The 20,079-nt window shown below is 57.3% G+C and overlaps 7 protein-coding genes across 7 annotated transcripts; 2 read left to right on the forward strand and 5 right to left on the reverse strand.

The window, feature by feature from the left end:
* Nucleotides 1–349: 349 nt before the first annotated feature.
* On the reverse strand, nt 350–1,223 carry PHSY_003490 (hypothetical protein; the record flags this gene model as incomplete). Its single annotated transcript, XM_012334109.1, has 3 exons — nt 350–419; nt 701–808; nt 1,102–1,223. The coding sequence occupies 3 exons, from the start codon at nt 1,221–1,223 to the stop codon at nt 350–352; spliced, it is 300 nt and encodes a 99-aa protein (XP_012189499.1).
* A 306-nt stretch (nt 1,224–1,529) lies between these two features.
* PHSY_003491 (transmembrane and coiled-coil domain-containing protein 4) lies at nt 1,530–5,585 on the reverse strand (the record flags this gene model as incomplete). The annotated part of the gene is made up of 1 exon (XM_012334110.1): nt 1,530–5,585. The coding sequence occupies one exon, from the start codon at nt 5,583–5,585 to the stop codon at nt 1,530–1,532; it is 4,056 nt and encodes a 1,351-aa protein (XP_012189500.1).
* A 711-nt stretch (nt 5,586–6,296) lies between these two features.
* On the reverse strand, nt 6,297–7,183 carry PHSY_003492 (hypothetical protein; the record flags this gene model as incomplete). The annotated part of the gene is made up of 2 exons (XM_012334111.1): nt 6,297–6,806; nt 6,917–7,183. The coding sequence occupies 2 exons, from the start codon at nt 7,181–7,183 to the stop codon at nt 6,297–6,299; spliced, it is 777 nt and encodes a 258-aa protein (XP_012189501.1).
* A 326-nt stretch (nt 7,184–7,509) lies between these two features.
* On the forward strand, nt 7,510–10,122 carry PHSY_003493 (hypothetical protein; the record flags this gene model as incomplete). The annotated part of the gene is made up of 1 exon (XM_012334112.1): nt 7,510–10,122. One exon carries the CDS (start codon nt 7,510–7,512, stop codon nt 10,120–10,122), a length of 2,613 nt encoding a protein of 870 aa, XP_012189502.1.
* A 133-nt stretch (nt 10,123–10,255) lies between these two features.
* On the reverse strand, nt 10,256–10,990 carry PHSY_003494 (hypothetical protein; the record flags this gene model as incomplete). The annotated part of the gene is made up of 1 exon (XM_012334113.1): nt 10,256–10,990. The coding sequence occupies one exon, from the start codon at nt 10,988–10,990 to the stop codon at nt 10,256–10,258; it is 735 nt and encodes a 244-aa protein (XP_012189503.1).
* Nucleotides 10,991–11,244: 254 nt separating this feature from the next.
* PHSY_003495 (hypothetical protein) lies at nt 11,245–19,076 on the forward strand (the record flags this gene model as incomplete). Its single annotated transcript, XM_012334114.1, has 3 exons — nt 11,245–11,709; nt 11,793–12,071; nt 13,104–19,076. The coding sequence occupies 3 exons, from the start codon at nt 11,245–11,247 to the stop codon at nt 19,074–19,076; spliced, it is 6,717 nt and encodes a 2,238-aa protein (XP_012189504.1).
* Nucleotides 19,077–19,371: 295 nt separating this feature from the next.
* On the reverse strand, nt 19,372–19,878 carry PHSY_003496 (30S ribosomal protein S12; the record flags this gene model as incomplete). Its single annotated transcript, XM_012334115.1, has 1 exon — nt 19,372–19,878. The coding sequence occupies one exon, from the start codon at nt 19,876–19,878 to the stop codon at nt 19,372–19,374; it is 507 nt and encodes a 168-aa protein (XP_012189505.1).
* Nucleotides 19,879–20,079: the final 201 nt, after the last annotated feature.

The raw sequence follows: 20,079 nt of genomic DNA on the forward strand, positions 1-20,079 counted from the left end.
GAGGGAGTAATCAGCAGCCGTTCAGAGGCCCAACGTCCGAGCGTCGCCAATCGATCGGTCTGACCGATGCGTGAATTCGTGTGTGTTGGTGGAAGGAATATGTGGGATAACGAGCGAGGTGCGCCGTGCGCTTGGATGTTGCGTCAGGAAAATGAAAAAGCCAAAATCCTCGAAAACGAAGATCTGAATTTTCGACACCGATCGCACATACACACAGTGTACGCTAGAATCTCCCTCAAATCGCTTCGTTCACTGCTACGCAGCTGCTACAGTCAGGTACTATTCCATCGACAGGCATGATCTGGCAACTTCGTACAGCAACACCAGTATGCTGTTGGTCAGGCTATTCTCACGTCCGCAAAGGCTGCAAAGAATATGAGAATTCTCTGCTGAGCTTCTTTCGATCAATACCAGCCAACCTGTCAGGACAGACACGAGGGACGATGTGGATCAGGATGCCTGTAGCGGCACGTCATGTCTGGATCGATGATTTGAAGTTGTGTCACCAAATCGAAACCCGTTTCAAACCCTGATTTGAAATTTTGTATCTCTCAAACTTGTTCGACCAGCTTCATCGCATCGGATGCATAGGATCTGCACTCGGCACTTCGAAACCATCACGACCCTATCCGCACGCAAAACTTTTCTGTCAAGTCTGTAGGTCGCGTCGATGTAAGATAACTGAGCCGCTGTCGCTCACATTTCTTCGTCACCGGTCCGGTCCACCGACTTCCCAAAGTCAACGCTTAGTATCCACAGATTCCCGGTGGCATCGATAGATCGCCGCAACCCGCACCCGCGGGGATCTCTGGTAGAGACACAGCTGCAAAAAGAGTATTTGATTCTGCCGCCTACGGAGCATCGTCCACTCGAATCCTACGATTGATGTTCGTAAAGTGTGGCTGCAATACTGAGCTGCACCGAGTTTGGCAGCAGCCGAGGTATCGATTCTCAGGGTTTTGGTTTTTCAGGCTGAAAGCTTCGTAAGCTCAGGTACGACCACCAACCCTGTTAGCGCCAAGCGTGCGTCTGGGGCGAAAGCGAAGCCAAATTTCCCGATAAACTGTCGGTCTTTTTGTTCTTGGCCTCGATCAACGTCACCGTGCTTCGAGTCTGTCGTCAGACTGCGCCGCCAGAAAATTTCCGGTTCCACTGCTCACGCATCGATCCGCAGCGCCGGTGGCATTCTCCCGAACGTCGTCCGAAACGTCGCCTCGTTCCATCAGACAGCATACACCGTCGGTAAACTAGGTTCTTCCGGAGCTCACCGAAGCGAACAACACTGCAACACGTGGTTGTTCTTCTCAAAGTTCGACCGGCTCGGCAAGCCGCGGCACTTCTTTGCTCGCCCACCATGGTGGACGTGATCCAGCATCTTACGGGCATCGCAGGCTCATCACATTGTGCTTTACTATGAAGGGACAATGTGTCTTTGCCCTGGTTCATGTGCGCATCCGCTGTAGATGAGACAAAAGCATCTTTTTTGCGTAGTGTAGTGACGAGTAATGCTGCGGGATTATACTGTGCCTTCACCAAGGATTCTCCGCCCATGGATCTGGCTCGCTTCCCAGCCCGGTGCCGTCTCCGCCACGTCGCTGCGTCCGCTCGCCCGATGGCGAGGGTTTGGCTCCTGCGCTCAAATCAAAGGCGTTCCTTTCTGAATGGGATGAGCCCGGCGCCGTGCCGAGTGCGCTCGTAAAGTCAAAGCCTCTGCCAACCGCCAAGCTGGGAGGCGTCAAAGCGTCGTGCGATGCTTCATGCCCGGGCGACAGCATTTCTCCGAACCCGAGACTGCTGCTCGTTGGCAACGAGTGCTTGGCACTCCTGGTACCCATCGAGATGTCATACGACGTGTCCGGACGTGCCACTCCCCAATCATCTTCCGCCACGAGCCACACCTCGTTCCTCAGCGCAGAGCCATTTCCTGCGAGCTTCGTGGTACCAGCTTCATCGTTCCTGAATCGATTGGCCAGTTCAGCTGCTGCTGAAGACGACAAGCCGTACTTGCTGGGTGCTATCTCCGAAGGGCTCTCGGCGAGCTGAATGTCCTCGTCATCATACGATGCAAATGTAAGCGAGATGCCTCCGTCTGCTGGCACCGAAGCTGCTTCCGGTAACGGGTTGCTACCAAAGGCAGCAGCAGTCGATGCACTCGCGGCTACGACATTCGAAGGTCCTGGTGCGATCTGTTCGTGCTGAGTGTCATTGTTCTCTTCACGAGGGAAAGGCACCGCGACCGACTCGGCCTTGGCAGAGAGGGGAAGAGGCGGCAGCGAGCTCTCCAATTCCTTGACCTCAATCCCAGACTCACGAAGCTCACGCAGGATCGCTTCCGTGTCGAAGTGGGCGCTCGTCGAGTTCGGTCGATCTGCTTCCGGCGTGGCAGCGCGCCCAGAGCCTTCGTGCGAAGCTCGTACCGCCTCGACGCGCGAGACCGACTGCTTGACGATTTCTTCTTGCTTCTGCTTGGCTTCTTCGACCCTGATGGCGCCGCTAGAGGGAACCGGCTCTTCTTGATGCTCCTCCCTGGGCGGTAAGTCCCCGTCGTCATACTCGTCGTACGGAGCATTTGCGGATGCTGCAGCTGTTGTCGGCGCAGAGCCAGCTGCTGAGCTGGAACGGGCCGGCGTTGCGCTTTGGCTGCTTGTGCTGCTTGCAGCTTTGCGTCGGAAGATCTTGCCGAAGCCACCCGTCGATGTGGAGACAGGTTTGAGCTCGAGGTCGTCCGGCTTTTCGTCGCGTACTATTTGCCTCTCCGGGATGGCGTTCAGATCCTCGGGCTCGTCAAAGTAGTCTGCTGTGGTGCGGAAGCCGAGCTCGCTCAGAACGAGTGGCATCAGTGGCCGGTAGCCAAGATGGCCGGGAACCACGTGAGTCACATCGACGTTTTCGATGTCCTGCACCCTTTCGACGGGATGCAAGCCGGCGATGCTGCGAAGACCACCAGAGGCGGCTCGATGCAGATAGCCCAGGATCCAGTCGCTGCGCGAAAAGGCGCTGACGAAGCGTCCCGAGACGACGCTTCTAGCCTCCTTCCAGGTCTCGTCCTTTGCGGTGACTGGAGCGCCCATGATGTAAACGTTCTGTACGATGCCGTACGCTTTGATCCTGCTCAACTCGACGAGGGCATAGAAGATGACCCTGGCGCCAAGACTGTACCCTACAAGCGTGATGGGACGCACACCCAGCTGTCGTTTCGAGAGAGTATCTGCCAGAATGAGGCCCGCAGCTTGAGCTCGGTCCAAGGCGTTGGACCAAGGGTTGTCGATGAGGTAGCCGAGCTTGGTGAGCCAGAGAGGCCATGCCAAGGCAGTGAGCATGGCACCGGCACCAGCTACGGTCAGAGCCAGGGCCTGCTGAACACCCTGCACGATGGTCTCGTTCCAGAGGAGGCCAAGCGCATTACCCATTTCTTGCATCATATCGGGCTCCCACAAGACGCTGAAAGCATCGCCCATGACGCTGTCGATGACGCTGAAGGGTAGCCTGACATCATCTTGTGGACCGCTCATGAAGCCGGGCACCGTGACGATGGCGTTGACGCGCTTGTTGTTGTGAATGGGCTTGAACTCAAAGGTCTTGACGCTGCGCGTGCGTCGACTCATGCCACGCCCTGCTAGGCTCATACCACCCACAGTGCCGGTGGACGTGATGAGTGCGGCACCTCCGACACCGCCAAGGAAGCCGCTGGTACCACCAATGCCGACAGCTCCCAACGCGGCGCCCATACCTGCACCAATGACGGGTGCTAGCAGGCCAGCGGAAAGCCCGATGACAAGGCCTCCTCCGACGGTGGCGAGACCCATCATGACCATACGCTTCTTTCGGGCCATGATCATACGCTGCTTGATGGCTGACTGGTCGCTGAGGGTCTCGACGCCTTCTTCGATCTCGAGAGCATCGGTGATGCGCTTCTCAAACTGGGTGACGTCCATCCAGGTGAGGCCAAGGTAGGAGGCGACACGCTCGAGCAGCACACGCGAGCGAGCATCGTAGACGCTGTCGGCGGTAAGGACCAAGAAGAGATCGCAGAGTACGGTCCATCGGAGGTCGAGAGTGATGGTGGCATCGGCGCTGCTGATGCTGGTGGTGACGCCATCTAGGGCGCCTGGCGGCGGCTCGAGTGCTTGGGGCTCCTTTGTGAGGCCAAGCGCTGTCGTCACTGAGCCCGGGCCTGCCTCCACGTCCGGTATTGTTGGAGTGCCATCGACGGCATCGACTGCCTTCGACAGCTGCGAGGCGGTGTTGGGGTCTGCGATGACGGGAGAAGTCGTCGAGATTGGTGGAGATTTGCCAGCGTCAGGCTCTCGGTTGGTGAAGTCGTGTTGCCTTTGGTGCGCGGCGGACGTTTCTTCGAGCTGCATGCCAATGTCGAAGCCCTCGTCTTCGGTCGAAGCATGTTTGACGCCGGTTGCAGCTGATCTGGTCGGCTCTTTGACTGTTGTTTCAGACGCTTTCGGGCGGCTGGCGCCCAAGTCGCCGTCAAGATCTTCGTCGTCTGTCTCGTTGCGCTGAGCCGAGAGCTGCCGCTGGTCATCGGCTCCATCCGATGACGACAGCTGGGTGGTGCCTGGCCCGGCTCGAGGGGATGAGGCTGGGCTGGTTGGCGGGTCTTTTGATGTGGTCAAAGTCTGGTCTCGTTGACGCTGCTCTTGTTGCTCTTGCTCTTCTTGTTGCTTTTCACGTAGAGCGTCGGGATCAAAGTCGGGATTGTCGATGGTCTGAGTGGTGACGAGGGAGGGAGCCAGGTCGGTAGCGAGCACACCATGCTCAGCTAAGGACTCGATCATGCGTTGCTCTGAGCTTTCAATCTCCATGTGCTGATAGAGACGGGCCATGACTTTGATCTTCCAGGCGTCTACGCTCTGTTTGGCTGGATCGAGATTCTTGCCGGGTACTCTGCGGATCTGTCTTACCATTTCGGAAGCTATCAAGCTGCAGAGGCCGACGTAGGCGATCTTTTGACCCTCGGAGAGAAGCTGCTTGGTGGTCTTCATCTGATTGAGAGGAGTGGCGGTGGTGTTGTCGCCGTAGGGATCGTGTGGGTCGCCATCCTGGAAAAGGTATCTGGTGGCTGCGTGGAGCTCTTCGGCTTCCTCGTCCTCATCCAGTCTGAGCTGTGTATATCCCTTTTCGGCGTCGGAGTCATCGTCGTCTTGATCGCTCTGAGCGTTTGCTGGTTTGGAGCGCCAATCATAGCCTCTTGCGTCGTCAATGTCGAGATGCTTTCCAGTTGCATTGGTAGCCGCATTTTTGGGTGGGCCTGATGATGAAGCGACATTGTCGGTTAGGTATTGAGATCTGGCAGCCGATCGTTTGTGATGGTTTCCACTGGCGGAGCGACTGGGTTTGTGGCGAGCCGACGAGCGGGAGGGCAGCGAGCGAAATCTTCGCGGGTCGTCTGGGTCGGAATCATCCTCTTCCTCGTCGCCGTATGGGAGATCGTAGGGATTCGAGTAGGCGCTAACAGGTATTGGTGCGGCTGACGTGTGCTGAGCGTTTTCTACGGGCATAGACTCCCACTCGTCATCGTCGTCCGCTTGCGCTGCTGCGCTGAACGCAGGCGGCTTGTGCGACGAGCTCATGGCTGTCGATTTGGGGGTGCTAGATCATCAGACGCCATGGGTCGAGCGGCGCTCCGAACCGTTGGGACGATGTGGAGGCGAGGAGTAGTGGACGGGTTATGCCACTGGAGGGATCGGAGGTTGACAGCAGCGGTGTCGAAGAATACGGGTCCTGATCGACGCTGTAGTGGGGGCAGGCTGGATACGGAGCGATGAAGCGCTGACGGTGAAGAATAGATGGAGAGAGAGGAAAAGAGAGAGAGAGAGAGCGTTGGCGAAGGACGACAGCGATGCATGCGAGTTGGCGGAAAGCAGCCACGCAGCCGAGAAGCAGCAAGGAGCTCCTGGTGCTCACTTGTTGGATTTCGCTCAGGGTTCAGCACAGCGAGCCAAAGTCACCGACGTGAAACGCAACCGAATCCGACATGATTTTCCTCACATTTCACGCCATCGGCGAATCTGGATCAGACCTATAGCTGTACAGGCAGGCCACCTCTTAAAAGTCACATCACTCCTTCGGACCATCCGCCGACGTTGAAGACTGTCACACGGACAGCTTGCAGAAAAGACTCAAACTCTCCCATATAATCGAAGGTGCTCACTCGCCTCTCACGGTCACGGCCAACGTAGTCATGGTTGTGTGTTGATAGTGTACAATGGTCGGTCTCGAGGCCGTTGGAAGTGCGACTGTACCAATCATGCTTTGCGCATTGATGTTGAGATGGCGAACGTTCAGACCGTTTTGGTCGCTTGCTGTTTGCGCTTGGCTTCTTTCGACTTCTCCTTTCGCAATGCGAGCCCCTTCTTGAGTGCACGCTGCCGCTTGCGTCGACCCGCACCGCGCTTGCTTCCGATCTGGTTGGTGATGATCTTGTCCTTTCCATCCACCACCTGGATGAGCTTCTTGCGGCTCTGTTCTTGAGCCTTGTCCATCTTCCTCTCCTTGGCCTTGTCACGCTTCTTGAGCCCGGTGGAGAGATGTGTTCTCAGCAGGGGCAAGTATGCTGTCTGGAAGGAGGCGAGCTTGGAAGCAGGCACCAACGTGCTGATCTTGACCTTACCGCTTCCCGAAACACCGTTCGTTGCTCGAAAAAGGATTGCATCTGTGATCCCAGACGATGACGAAGGTGTCATGTCGACATCACCGTCCTTGGCCGCTGAAGCCGGTGCTTTCTTCGAGGCGATGTAGACCGAGTGCTTGGATGTGCTTTGCTCGAACAGCTTGGTGAGCTCAGAGAGAAACTTTAGGAGAGAACACGGCCATTCCATGATGCGCGCAGAGGAGTGACGCGAAGACGATGGTCAGCTTCTACACCCCTCCAGCCAACAAAGCGTATCGTGTCAATGCTTACCTGTTCGTTGGTGACAGCCATCGCGAGAACGTCAACGTTGCCCAAGTCGGTGCTATGAAATGGTAGAAATGCAGAGAGGAATGCGCTCGGGTGGACCAGGTGCCGTATTAGGTGTGGCCAAGAGAAAGCGAGAGGTGAGAGGTGAGAAGTAGAGATGCAGCGACGACCAAGATGCACGGCGGGGTTGGCGCCTCGCTCACATGGCCAACGCCATTTTCGAAATCGAATCGGGGCACTGCAGGGAGTTCTGATCCGATTCGATTGCATTTCTGGCTGCAGCTTCGACGTCACTTTGTGTGTGACATTTTCAGAAGAATCTCCCGCTTCAATAATGTCACTCGACTCAGCCATTCAGCTTTGGCCTCTCATGAAGAACGCACACACGTCGTTGCTGGCACCGACCATCATCCTATACAACCAGCAAGAACAAGCAGCAGGCTGACTGCCGAAACAGAGGCCCCGCGATCATTCTCGCCAGACTCATCTCTGCGCCCTGCTGCGGTTCAGCAAAGACATTGTCACACCCTCATCGTCTTTGTCGAATAGCGCAACCTGCTCCCTTCACCCAGGCAGCGAGTCGAAACCGCTCAATCATGTCGCATCCAGACTCTGCTTCAGTATACAGCCAGCAGGATGCCCGGCCTGCAAAGCATCCTGCGCTCTCTCGCCCGCTTTATGCCTTCGACCTGCCTGCAGCGCTACGTAATTCGCTCCGTCTTCGATCAAGGGTCGAAGAGACCGAAGCATCTCAGCTTCTGCAACCAAGCATACCTCAAACACAACCAGCAGCTTCGCAAGACTCTCGCTCCGAGGAGGCAGGCCAACTTCGCAACCCGTCCCAGCTTCAGGTACCGCCATGCTCCTTGTGTCCATCATGCTCCCCCTTCCCATCCGTCACAGCTCAGCGTGCCCACTTTCGTTCCGACTGGCATCGCTACAATGTGCAGCTCAACGTACAGAACGCTTCATTGCTAGTGTCCGAGCAAGCGTTCGCGAAGCTCTCGGAGGAGGTCGAGAGCGCGAGCGAGCTCGAATCCGATGAGGACTCTCACCAGTCTCATTCCTCTACCCTCAAGACGGATCTCGTAACCAAGATTCTCGCCCGCACTTCGCTCAACGTCGATAAGCGACATCCTGCCGACATCACCGGTGACTCCACAGAAGCAGACGCTGCCGATTCTTTCGATGCGCTGCAGCTTCGCGCTCCACTTTTGTGGTTCATCTCTAAAGATACCGCCTCCGACGCAGACAAGCTGCACCAAACACAATTCGGATTTCACCGCAATGCTTTCCCAGATCCAGGCACTCCTGCAGCGCCCACTCTTTCGAGCTCGTCCACTGCTGCAGACTGGTACGCTGCTTGCATCGCCTCGATGCAGGCCGGGCGCATCACTCGAAAGGGATCAAAGCAGTCGACGTGGAAGGGAAAGCGTGTCAAGTCAAAGGAGGTTCAAGAAGCGGCCAAATCACTCATGATGACCGTCCTCGATGGCGAAGGGTTCATCCGAGGACTGTCCACAGCGGTCGAATCCGAGACTGCCGGCAGCAGCGACGAAGACGCTGGCTTCAGCTCGGCATCCGAGGACGAAGAGTCCTCCGACGAGACCATGTCGGCGTCCACAATCAGCCGTAATCCAAACGCCGATCCGCCACTGCGCATGTGGACCGTTCTGCTGCTCGGAGGCGGTCACTTTGCAGCGTCCGTCATTGCACTCAATCCTCACATCACTACCTACAGCGGCAAACAGCGCGGCGGCACCAACGCTCCCAGAGAGGATCGTTCGCTCATTCTGCTCGCGCACAAGGCTTTCCATCGTTACACTACCAGACGCAAGCAAGGTGGTGGTCAGGCTGCCCAAGATGCCACCGGACGCTTTGCCAAGTCGGCAGGTGCACAGCTGCGTCGATACAACGAGGCTGCCCTTGGAGACGACGTGCGTGGTCTCCTCGACTCGCCCGGCTGGAGAGAGCTCGTCTCTCGCAGCGAGAAGATTTGGATCCGAGCTGGAGCAAGGGCGGCGAGAGGTCTGCTCTGGTCGTGGGAAGGCTCCAAAGCCAGTCGAGGCAGCCCTCTTGAGGCTGCGCGCACCGACGGGCGACTCGGATCGTTGCCCTTCCCAACAAGGCGGCCAACTATCGGCGAGACCGTACGATGCTTCCTCGAGCTGGCCAAAGTCAAGGTGGAGCACAAGTCGGACGAGCAACTCGCAGCCGAGGAGCAGGAGGCGCTCGAGCAAATCAACCAGAAATCTCGCAAGGAGGCCGAAGCTAGGCGGCGAGAAGAGAAGGCTCGGGAGCGGGCGACAGCCTTGGAAAAGAGCCGCGCAGAGAAGAGCGCTAAGCCCGCCCCTCTCACCGAACAGGAGCAGGCCGAACGGAGCCGGTGGGGTCGATTGGTCGAGATGATACGCAAAAACAGGTCAGAGGCGCTCATGACATTTCTCAGCAAGAACGAACAGGACATGCTGGGTGGCAGCATCGACAGCCCTTTGCCGAACTGGCTGCTGGAACAAGAAGTCGACGAGGCAGGTTCGTCAGCTCCTGCCTCGAAGCTGATTCCGACTACCCTCCTGCAGCTGGCAGCCGAGTCCGGCAGTGACGTGGTCGCACGCTACCTTCTGGAAGACAAGCGTGCAGACCCCACGCTCGCAGCTGAGCGACTCGGCGAGCTGCGAAAGCGCTTCTCCGACGCTGATGGCGCAGACCAGCCAGGAGACACATCTGCCGAGGCGCGTCCTCACCGTACGGCATACGATCTATGTAGCACAAAAGAGGTGCGCAACGTCTTCCGTCGCATGATGGCCGAGCACGCCGAATGGTTCGACTGGGGCGGCATGTCTTCAGGCGGAGCACGTGTCCCCAGTGCGCTCACCGAGGAGATGCAAGACAACCAGACGGCAAAGCAGAAGGACCGACGAGCTGCGATGCGCGAAAAGGCGCGCGAGCGTGCCAGTAGAGCAGCTGAAAAATCGACTTCCACAACGTCTGCATCGGTGGAGGAGGAGCAAGAGGCAGCTGCTCAGCAGCAACAAAAGAGCTCGCATCACTCGACAAATCGTCTCGGCGGCAGCAATTTGGCACCTAGGGCTCTGCTGCAGCAGAGGGATGAACAGCAAGGTCTGACGCCCGAGATGCGGGCGCGTATCGAACGAGAGAAGCGCGCTCGGGCAGCGGAGGAACGTATGAAGGCTCTGATGAACAAGTAGCTGCGTCGGGTGGTGCAATTGTGACAGAGTGCAGCGAATGATGCGGGTAAGCGAATGTGATTGAACGTGAAACACGATTGACCTGCGTGAGAGTGTTCGGTACAAGTACAAGATGTGCTGAATGAAAGAGCGACTAGCGAACAAAGTTCATCGAGTAACCGCCGCCGGGCTGTTGTGTGAACTTGAAGTTGTTGGTGCTCAAGCCAAAGTTTCCGAGGATGGAGTCGCCTAGGCCTTTGAGTTTTGAGATCATTTCGTCTTTCTCGGTTTCGGCTGCTTGTTGGGCTTTTGGTTCTAGTCTTTTTATTGATTCCGATATTTGTGGTTTTGATGATGGTGGTAGGTCGGGGAGGGTGAGTAGGAGTCTGTTGTCTTCCAGGGCGGAGGAGAGGCCTGACCAACCACCGATTTGTTCGTTGGCTTGGGCGCGACGGTAGAGTGCTTTGATGTAGTTGGGTTGGTCGAGCAGGGATTGGTTGGCTGTTTTGACGGCGTCACGGTATTGTTCGAGACGCAAGTGGGTGGCGGAGACGTTGGCGTAGATGACGGAACGGAAGAGTCGGATCTGCTCTTGTTCTTCGGTTTCGAATGCAGGTGGTGGCGCTTGGGATGTCGATGCTACGTTTGAATCGCTCGTTTCTCCCTCAGGTTCGGGAGCATCGTCTATCGCTTCCACATCGCGATCGTCATCGGCAGCGCGAGTGGTATTCTTTGTGCTTGACGAGGGCTCTCGTGCGGGCAGCTGTGCGAGAATGTCGAGATAGATAGACAAAGCAGCATCGTAGTCTTGAGCAGCAAATTTGCGATTTGCTTCGGCCTTGAGTTGGTGAATGTCTTCGGAAATGTATGCCTCCTCGATGACGGCCATGATGGGCTCGCGTAGTCGCTGCTCGAATCAAGTGTGCAGACGGTCGAACGGGATGGTGGATCGAAAGGTGAAATGGTGATTGTGAAATGTGCGCTACAAGTGGAGGATCGAAACGCTGGCCGGCGAGACGCACACGCGCAGCGTGCCAAGAAAGCGAAAGTGCACGGTTGCACTTGGGCGCTCTTGAACAGCGAGCACAGGCTGCGTGCCGAAATTTTGCTCTGCCAGCTACCACGTCTACCGCAACAAGAGACATGGTAGCAGTATCGACAAGCAAAGAGCCAGAGCTGGCGCCGCTGGGCAACCAGGTGGCAGGCCATCCGGATGGCGTACAGAGCTTGGAGGGTGGACGTCTTGTGGTGAAAGACTGCTTGGCACGCGAGCTCGAGTTCTACAAGGGGGTCAAGCTTGCGGCCAGGGGAGAAGCGAGCCTAGACCATGGACAAGTGGAGCTGCTGTCACGATTGGACAAAATGATGCCAGAATGTCATGGAAGCTGGGAGGACTACACTGGAATCGAAGCGAAAGGATCGGCCCACACACCTCGAATTGTGCTGGAGAACCTGACGTTCGGATACGAGAAGCCCAACGTTTGCGACATCAAGCTGGGAACGCAGCTGTGGGATGAAGATGCGAGCGAGGAGAAGAAGCAAAGGATGGAAAAGGCGGCTGCCAACACTACGAGCGGATCGCACGGAATTCGATTGACAGGATGGCAGGTGAGTATGCGATGCTACACAACAACACTCGGATGTGTGTACTGACCTTGAAAAGCTCTCGCTCTTGCGCTCTGGTTTGATAGACGTACGATGCCGAGACTAGCGCGTATCACAACATACCAAAGACGTTTGGCAAAGCGATCAAGGCGAAAGATCTGGAATTGGGGATGCGAATGCTTCTAGCGTGCCCCGAAGAAGGCGATGCTCAAAGAGCCGAAGAGGCTGTGGCAGGGACAAGCATTCGCCAAGACGCCTCTAGGTATCGCCTGCCAAGATTACCGGAGGAGTTGGTGGTGAAGCTGCTGCGCGACCACTTGATCAAGGATGTGGAAGAGCTACATGCGATTTTCAGCAAGGTCGAGGTGCGAATGCGAGGCGCTTCGTTGCTCATTGTATACGAAGGAGAAGCGTCGCGTCTCGAACAGAGTCTCGGCCAGGTTGAGGCTGGTAGTAGGAAAGGTAGACCTCAGGTGCGCTTGATCGACTTTGGACACGCGACCATCGTTGCAAGGGAAGGACCAGATGAGGGCGTGTTGCTTGGATTAGCAACGGTGCTCGAACTAGCAAAGCGGACACTGGAGAAGCTAGAAAGCAAGCAGAGACACTCTTAGCCGGCAGTGCCGATGCAATATCAAACAAGAAGAATCGTTGCGTGTTGGACCCTTGAGCCAGACTTGACAAGAGCCACAATCGGTGATATTCCATCAACGTGGCTTGGCTCTCGTGGCAGCAACGCCGGTCAAGTTTGGCGACAATTTCCGCAAAGGCAAGCAGAAGCTGCATGCATGGCTGCAGAGTAGTGGGGTCCTCGATTGTGGGTGATTTGCGCGCTGCATTTCGGCTCACTTGAATCGCGCTGTTCTGTGCTGAACCCCTAACAGACGTCGTCGGCTACTACAAATTCGTGTTTCGATTTCGAGCCAAACAAGCCAAACTTGACTTGTGTTGCTCCACACCGAGGACTCGAACCTGTCACACATACACACACCACTCTCGTTGCTACTGCCAAGGTCACACTTCCATCACATCCTTCTCTCGTCACACTTTCATCGGCGCACTCAGCGTTTCAGATAGGCTTGGCTTCGAACCTCCTTCCCTCTCTACCACGGCAAACCGAGCTCCTGCATCCAACTCGACATGCTGTCCATTCCTCGCTGAGCTTGTCACACCACCACTCTCGGTGAGGCGCTCTCATCATGACCGCTCCGAGTCCTTCCAGGCTGTCTCTGGCGCATCCTGCCTTCGAGCCTCCACGTCCACCGCCGCACCCCCAAGCCGAGGCAACAGCATCTCACTTTGCCTCCTCTTCCAAGCTGCAAACTGGTGCCGCACCTCCCTCTCTCAGCTTTCCACCCTCGGGTCCACGCTGTCTCAAATGCCACCCCATGCCTCAGCATGCTCAATCTTCAGCTAGCACGTCCACTGCTCATCCCACTCACTCCTCCTCGCTCATCGCTCCTCCTCATCACGTCACCATTCGAAGGTACATCGGTCCGCTTCCTGTTCCTGCATCAGCCGCAAAAGCAATCGCAAAAGCAATCGCCGAAGACTGCACCTACAACGACACACGAGACTCGGACGAATCCAGTTCCGAGTCGCACCAGCTGCAATCCTCCCGAGTCGACGTCGAGCCTCAGGTCAAGGCTACCGACGACCAGCAACACCCCTCCGAGCAACCATCCACAAACGATACTTCCACATCGCACACTTGGACCGACCCATTCCGTGTCTCAAGTTCAAATCAAGACAAGCAGCATCACTCGGGGCACCCGCCTGCTCTCCTCTCCACCTCTCCCAAGGGCAAACAATCCCTTCTTCCACCGCCCCGTCCTCGCATAGTCGACAGAGATCCTTCCTCTGCCTCAATCCTCTCCAATGCTTCCTTTGTCAGCGCACACTCCATCGCTCGTTCCGCTCTGAGCGACACCGACACTGCTCAACGTGGCCAAACCATCTTTGATCAAGCTCAGCCTCAAGCAACTTCTTCTCACTCTCGTTCTGTCAGCCCTTCAAAGAGAAGGTTCGTGCTCGCGCCAAAGAAGAGCAACCAGTCCTTCCCAGTCACCGCCATCGAAGCCGACTCGCTCAAGCCTCCTACATCCATCCTCCGAACCGCTGCCTCCTTCTCCGCTGACTCAGCTCCTTACGCAGTCAAACCCATTCACACTGCACGCAGCGCAGACAACCTTCGCGTCGCCGCTCTCCGACAACAGCGCAGAATCGGCCCTGACGGTTCACGCTTCCCCACCTCGCCAACTTCTCCCCATGACGCGGCATTCAGTAAAGCTCCTATACTTGATCTTCCTTTGAATCAGATCGAGGAGGCCTTCCATGATTCAGATCCATCACGGCAGCAGCCTCAACTCACCCGGAATGATGGTGATCTTCCTCATCAAGAAGACCAGCATCACCTTCGTCGCACCGTCAACGCCAGTGGTGACACCACCATCATTCGCAGCAGCGCCGACATCAGCAATGCCGCCGCTGGTCCCTCCTTGAAACCGAAAGCTTCCTTTTCCAGCAGGTCTGAAGAGGACGCAGCCGTGACGGCTGTACCCAACAATCAAAGCCTTTTGCATCCGGCATGGGAGCAAGCAAGCTCTCCAGCCGTACGTCCGTCTGACGCCGATGCTCTCGGTGAGCCTCACGCTCCATCAGGCGACCTAGATCCGCCCTCCAGCCCGACGAAGCCGTCGCGCAACCTAGTGGGCAGAGGCTTGCCCATCAAGAAGCGTTCCCTCACCTTCACTGGCGAGCCTGCCGCCAACCACGCCAACCGCGCCTCATCAGGCATGCTTACCTCTCGCGCTTTCGCCCATCCCCGCGACTTTTCGCGCCAGAGTAGAATGAGCAGAGCATCTACTGTCGGCACTTTCAACACCGTCGGCACCATGGCCACAGAAGGCAGCTTTGGCGCCACCGCCGCTACCTCCTCCAGTCTCGCCAGAAAATTCCTCGCTGGCGGTAGCTTCCGTCGAACTGGCAAAAGGGCCGAGTCTACCCAGACCAAGAACGATCGCTTCAGTTTGCGACCCACGCGGACAGAGCCGGCACACAAACACCCCGCCTCCGGCTCTCCCACCTCGGTTCGAACACGCAAAACAGCATCGCCCTTCGCAGTGCGAGCTCGTCGTACAGCTCGCTCCACCAGCTACGCATCCCTGCGACGAGACGCATCTCGGCGTGTATCCGCCAATCCCACCGAGGCGTCACTGGCAGACTCGGCCTCAGTCACCCGAGCTCACGGCGTGCAACCTGGCGCTGTTGGTACCAGTGGTGGAGGCACCAAATGGGTTGGTGAAAGCTTTCAGATTGGCCAGCGCTTCTGGGACATCCTCGATGCGCGACGCGATGAGTTGCAAAAGTCGCAGCCTTGCTCGTGTGATCAAGCTCAGGCATCCCTTCAGCCTGGCTTTGATGTCGAGGCATCCTCCGACGGCTCCCTCGACTCTCGCGAGAAACAGGTCCAGAATCAAGCCGCTCATGTTCAGCATCTCAAGCAAAGTCCAGACGGCGTCATCACTCTGCTCGCACAAGAGGCCCAAGACATTTCCGATGACAAAACCACAACAGCCTCATTGCTTGCTCGACATGCATCTGCCTCGTCAAAGATGCCATCCGACAACCGTCTCAAAGTTTCTCAAAATGGCCACGCCCTGCATCCACCCGATGGCAGTGTCAGCGGCGCCCCGTCTGGCCGCAGGAGCCTCACTCACGACCAGTCGGCTGCTACCATTCAAACTGTTCAGCCAGACGAGACCACACCTTCGGCCATCGAAGCGCGCCAAGGCTGGAGCGAGATTGTCTCCAAGATGTCGTCCATCACAGGAGAGCTCAGCAACGGTCGCAAAGCGCGCAAAGCTGATCGTAAGACCGACAAGAAGTCGCTGCACAGTTCGCAACCCACTCCGAGGGAGGAAAATCTGAACGGCAGACTAGGCGATGAGCTCACGGCGAAATTCTCCGACCGCAACGGATCGCCGAGACCACCAACGGATTCAGATCTCAGAATCATGGCGCGATCCTCGAGCCTCGTGGAGTCAGACCGATCTTCGGCCGCTTCGAAATCCGTCTATGCGTCTCTCAACCCATCAACGCAAGCCAACGGCGTCGGCCCTCGCGCTTCGAGCCTGGCTTCGGGTAAAACACCCGCTATGACCAGAAGCGACGCTCTGTCACATCCAGCCCCACCCGCGTCGGTGGAGGCAAGCAATCCCGAGCTTGTGCATCAGCTCTTGCGCCGCAAAAGTGATCTCGGCAAAGAGCCAGGGCTTGGGCTCACGACCGACGCTGCTAGTGACCATGCCATCGCAGCCCGGCCGGTTGCTTCGCCGGTGAATCTCACGCCTGCCCGAGAGATCGCATCGCCTCTCTCGGGTCCCTTGCTTGAGCAAGATCCGCTGCCTCTTGATATCAGTCCTTATGACGAGGCACAAACACCGGCTGAGAGACCGTCTGGCCTTCTCAAGGCGATCGGCATCTCGACCAGTCCCGAGCGGAAGAAGACGGTCAAATTCGACACTGGCTCCACCCGTCCGGCCCTCAAAGGTCGTTTCACCGCCTCCCTCTTCGCTGGCAAGGCAGAAGACGGTCAAAATACATCCACCAGTATCGGTCGCGGCACAGCCGGCGATGCTCAGCCGCGACCACCGGCTGAGGTCCTCGCACGGCCTCAGCCTCACGCTCTGCAGATGCCCATGTCGGGAGATTCTTCGACGCCCGGAAGCGAAGTCTACGAGAGCGAGGCGTCCATCATCACTCGCAAGACCGTGCTCAAGAAAGACCGTATGCTCGTCAAGATTGCTTGGACGCCACACGAAGACCTTCCGAGCGATTTCGACGAGTTGCAGGCGCGCAAGTACACCATCCGAGAGGAAGATTGGCGCGAGTTTGTCGTCGTATTCAGGATGGGCAAATTGGAACTCTGGTCGGATCCGACTCTGACCAACAAGCTCGTCGGACACGGCGATCGTCTGAAGCTGCGTCTCACCATCCCGCTGTCACGAGGCTCAACTTTCGTCTCGCTCTACTCTCCCATCGACCGCATCTTCTGTTTGACTTTCCAGCCTTGGAAGTCCCTTTCAGCGCATCACAACAAAAGAGGCATTCACCTGCGCCGTCAGGGCACCGACATCGTCCTCTTTGATTGCCGAGCCCGATCTGCAGCGGCCGACTGGATGTGGGAGCTTTGGAGGGAGCTCGGCGGGCTTATTCCCGAAACGCTCGAGGTGCACGTTCCCTCTTTTGGCCTCAAGGTCAGAATCCCGGTCCCGGAGAGCATGCCTGTCGAGCGACCAAGCCCTGGGACGACACCCGCTAGTCAGCTCAGCTCCGAAAAAGCTGGCCTTTTGGCGCTCAGCTCTGTTGGGCAGACGCACGATGGGGGCGAGGGCTTCAAGCTCATCAACCGCAACAACGTGATTGCAATGGTGTGGAAGTTGTTCTGCCGCATTCAGCAGTGGCGAGAGCTCATGTCCCAGTTTCAGGAGCGCGGTGCCAGGTTGGAGCTCGCATGGCGACGCGGCACCGAGCTCGATTGGGTGATCAACGAACGCACCGTCGAGAACGAGCCGCGCCACTGGGCCGTCCTGTGCGGTGCTCTGCTCAGAGATTTCAAGCAGCCTTCCATCCTGGAACTCAGGGCAGCCGCGCACTATCCGACCTCTGTGCTGGCTGCCCCTGGCCAATACATGCAGGAACCGCCGGCTGTCGAGGGCTTTCTGTGGCGAGTGAAGCCAGTATCTGGTGCCTTGACGCGCCTCTACTTTACAACGTACGATGGCCACATCTACATTTGCCGCATCACTCGAGCTTTCCCTCCAGATCGCCACCTTGCTGTTCAGATGCAAGAGGCTTTGGACATGCGGGTTCCGCGTACAAGCGGTACGTCGCAGGGTCGCGCACCGAACGCCGCCAATCCTGCAACGAGAAACGCTCTGACACGTGCTCTTGCCAAGTTCGTCGGAGCCAACAAGTCGGTGCGTCGTGACGAAGACGTTGCAACCCTGCGTCAGAACGTTTTGGAAGCCATCAGCTACCCGGCACAGACCGAAGAGGAGTTTCAAGGCCAGATCGAAGCGTATCAGTCATTCGAGAGGCGCAGACAATTCGAGCAGGTCCGAGGCTCAGACGGCTTCATCGACCTCAAACAGATCCACACCATCAAGACGATCGGCAGCGGCCCCGTCCGTTGCCCCGGCGAGGATGACGTTCGGCGACCCAAGCGCGCCAACGATGGTCAGCTCATGCAAAAGGTCAAAGAGGACCTCGCCGTCGCTCAGCGAGATGGCGAAGAGTCGGACGAAGACGATGCAGACCACGCGACCAACGATGTCGGCGGTCAAGAGGGTCTCGAGCTTGCTGAAGACGCCAACGATGTGCGTCGAGCACGTCAGATTGAGATCACGCTCACGAATGGAAAGACGATCCGACTCGAGGCTTTCAGCGCTTCCGTGGCAAGGGAATGGGTCGAACGCATCGCCGAGCTCGTCAAGTACTGGAGACGGAGGGAGCGGGCGGACGCGGCGGAGCTCATGTATGCATCGGGGGTGGACATCTCCGAGCTGCACAAGCAGCTGGCGGGACTTCAGACGCACGCAAGCGGTATCGAGGGGGTCGATGAGCAGAAGCTTTCGCCCATGCTAGGCAACATCTGGAATTGGTGTCAGATCGAGGGATGCCGCGGCATCATCCGGTCCGGTCGACTTTTCCACAAGAAGAGCAGTTACAGCGCGTTCAAGGCTCGCGACTACGTCCTGATCGCCGGTCGCCTGCTTTGCTTCAAGCTGGTCAAGTCGGTGAGGACGACGCGAGCGAGGCAGAACAACGGTATCTTCCACCGACGACAGGATACGGTGATCCATCTGCGCGATGCGTACGTCTACAGTGGCAAGCTGAGCGAGGATATGCTCAAGAATGGAAGGTCGGATCCGGCGCAAGCAGTCTCTGGCATCGGCGGAGGCGGTTCGAACAGCGGCAAGCGTCACCGCGTACCGCGGGTGTACGCCGACGGCATGTTTTCCGTGGATGATGACGAGGACTGCACGTTTGTGATTCGTTATCGTCCGGAGCGGGTCAACACGCCGGCGGATCCGAGTGTGGCAAGCCTGCACGGCAAAGATGGAAAGAGGAGCGGACGAGGGGCAGTGCGAGGACCAGCGAAGGAGACGGCTGAGGCGCAGGATGCGTCATGCAGCGTGCCGAGGCTGGACGACAAGTCGCACAAGAGCATTGCGATGCGGGCGCGATCCAAGGTGGAGCGAGACCTGTGGGTGCGCTGCATCACGTACGAGATCGAAAAGATTGTGCGGGACGATGTGGAACGCGAGAAGAAGCTCAAGAACACGGGTAAGGTGGATCACAAGTGAGGGGACGGCAGGACCAGCTGCGGTCAAGGCGAAAGTGGGTCGAGTTGACGCCATTCATATACCCAGGGCTCACTCTCCTGCCATAGCTGCCAGTGAGTGAAGTCAGTCATAGTCATGCAATTAGAGTTTCAGAATCCAATCACACACCATGGCTTGCCGTGCTGAGACAGTTCTGCGTGCGCGGAATAAGGACTTGTTTCGTCATCAGGAGGCTAAAAGTACAATTGAGGGTCTTGAGTGTGGTCATGACACTGTCCTGCTTCAGTGTCGCAGGTCGGGGTAAATGTTGGTTCGATCAAGGGGCAGCCTTTGGCTTCTTTGCACCGTACTTTGATCTGGAAGTCTGTCTGCCGGCGACACCTGCGAGATCCTGAGCGCCTCTGACCAGATGATATCTGATACCGGGGCAGTCTTGGACTCTTCCACCTCTGACGAGGACGACGGAGTGTTCTTGGAGGTTGTGACCTTCACCGGGAATGTAGGCTGCAACGGAACGACCGTTGCTGAGCTTAACGCGGGCGACTTTGCGGATAGCGGAGTTGGGTTTCTTGGGTTTGGTGGTGAAGATCTTACTGCAAACGCCTTTGACGAACGGTTTGGATTCGAGGGCGGGGACTTTGTTGACGGAAGGTCGATGGGGTTTACGTGCTCCTCGAAGGTTTTGCTGCAAAGTAACGGAGCAGGGGGAGGAGGTGGAGAAGGTTCGGGTAGAGGCGAGGGGGGAGGAGAAGGAGGCGGAGGCCAAACGGGATGGTCCGGCCACGGCGTTCCGCAAGAGCGATGAGACGATGTTCCACGACATGGCTGAGGGACTGCAAAGGAGCTTGTCGAGGTGATGTGTGGTTGATGGTGATGATCGTCAATGATCAGGTTGTGACGGAGGCAGAGTCTGTGTGATGGCAGTGAAAGAAAATCGTTGGAAGCTTTCACTTTTCAGTCACGTGAAGAGCTAACCGGATCTAACAATTTGTCTGGAAAACCCCAAGCAGCCACGCGATGCCGA

This window comes from Pseudozyma hubeiensis (genome assembly GCF_000403515.1).
Source record: "Pseudozyma hubeiensis SY62 DNA, scaffold: PHS36, whole genome shotgun sequence".
In the NCBI taxonomy this organism is placed as follows: domain Eukaryota; kingdom Fungi; phylum Basidiomycota; class Ustilaginomycetes; order Ustilaginales; family Ustilaginaceae; genus Pseudozyma; species Pseudozyma hubeiensis.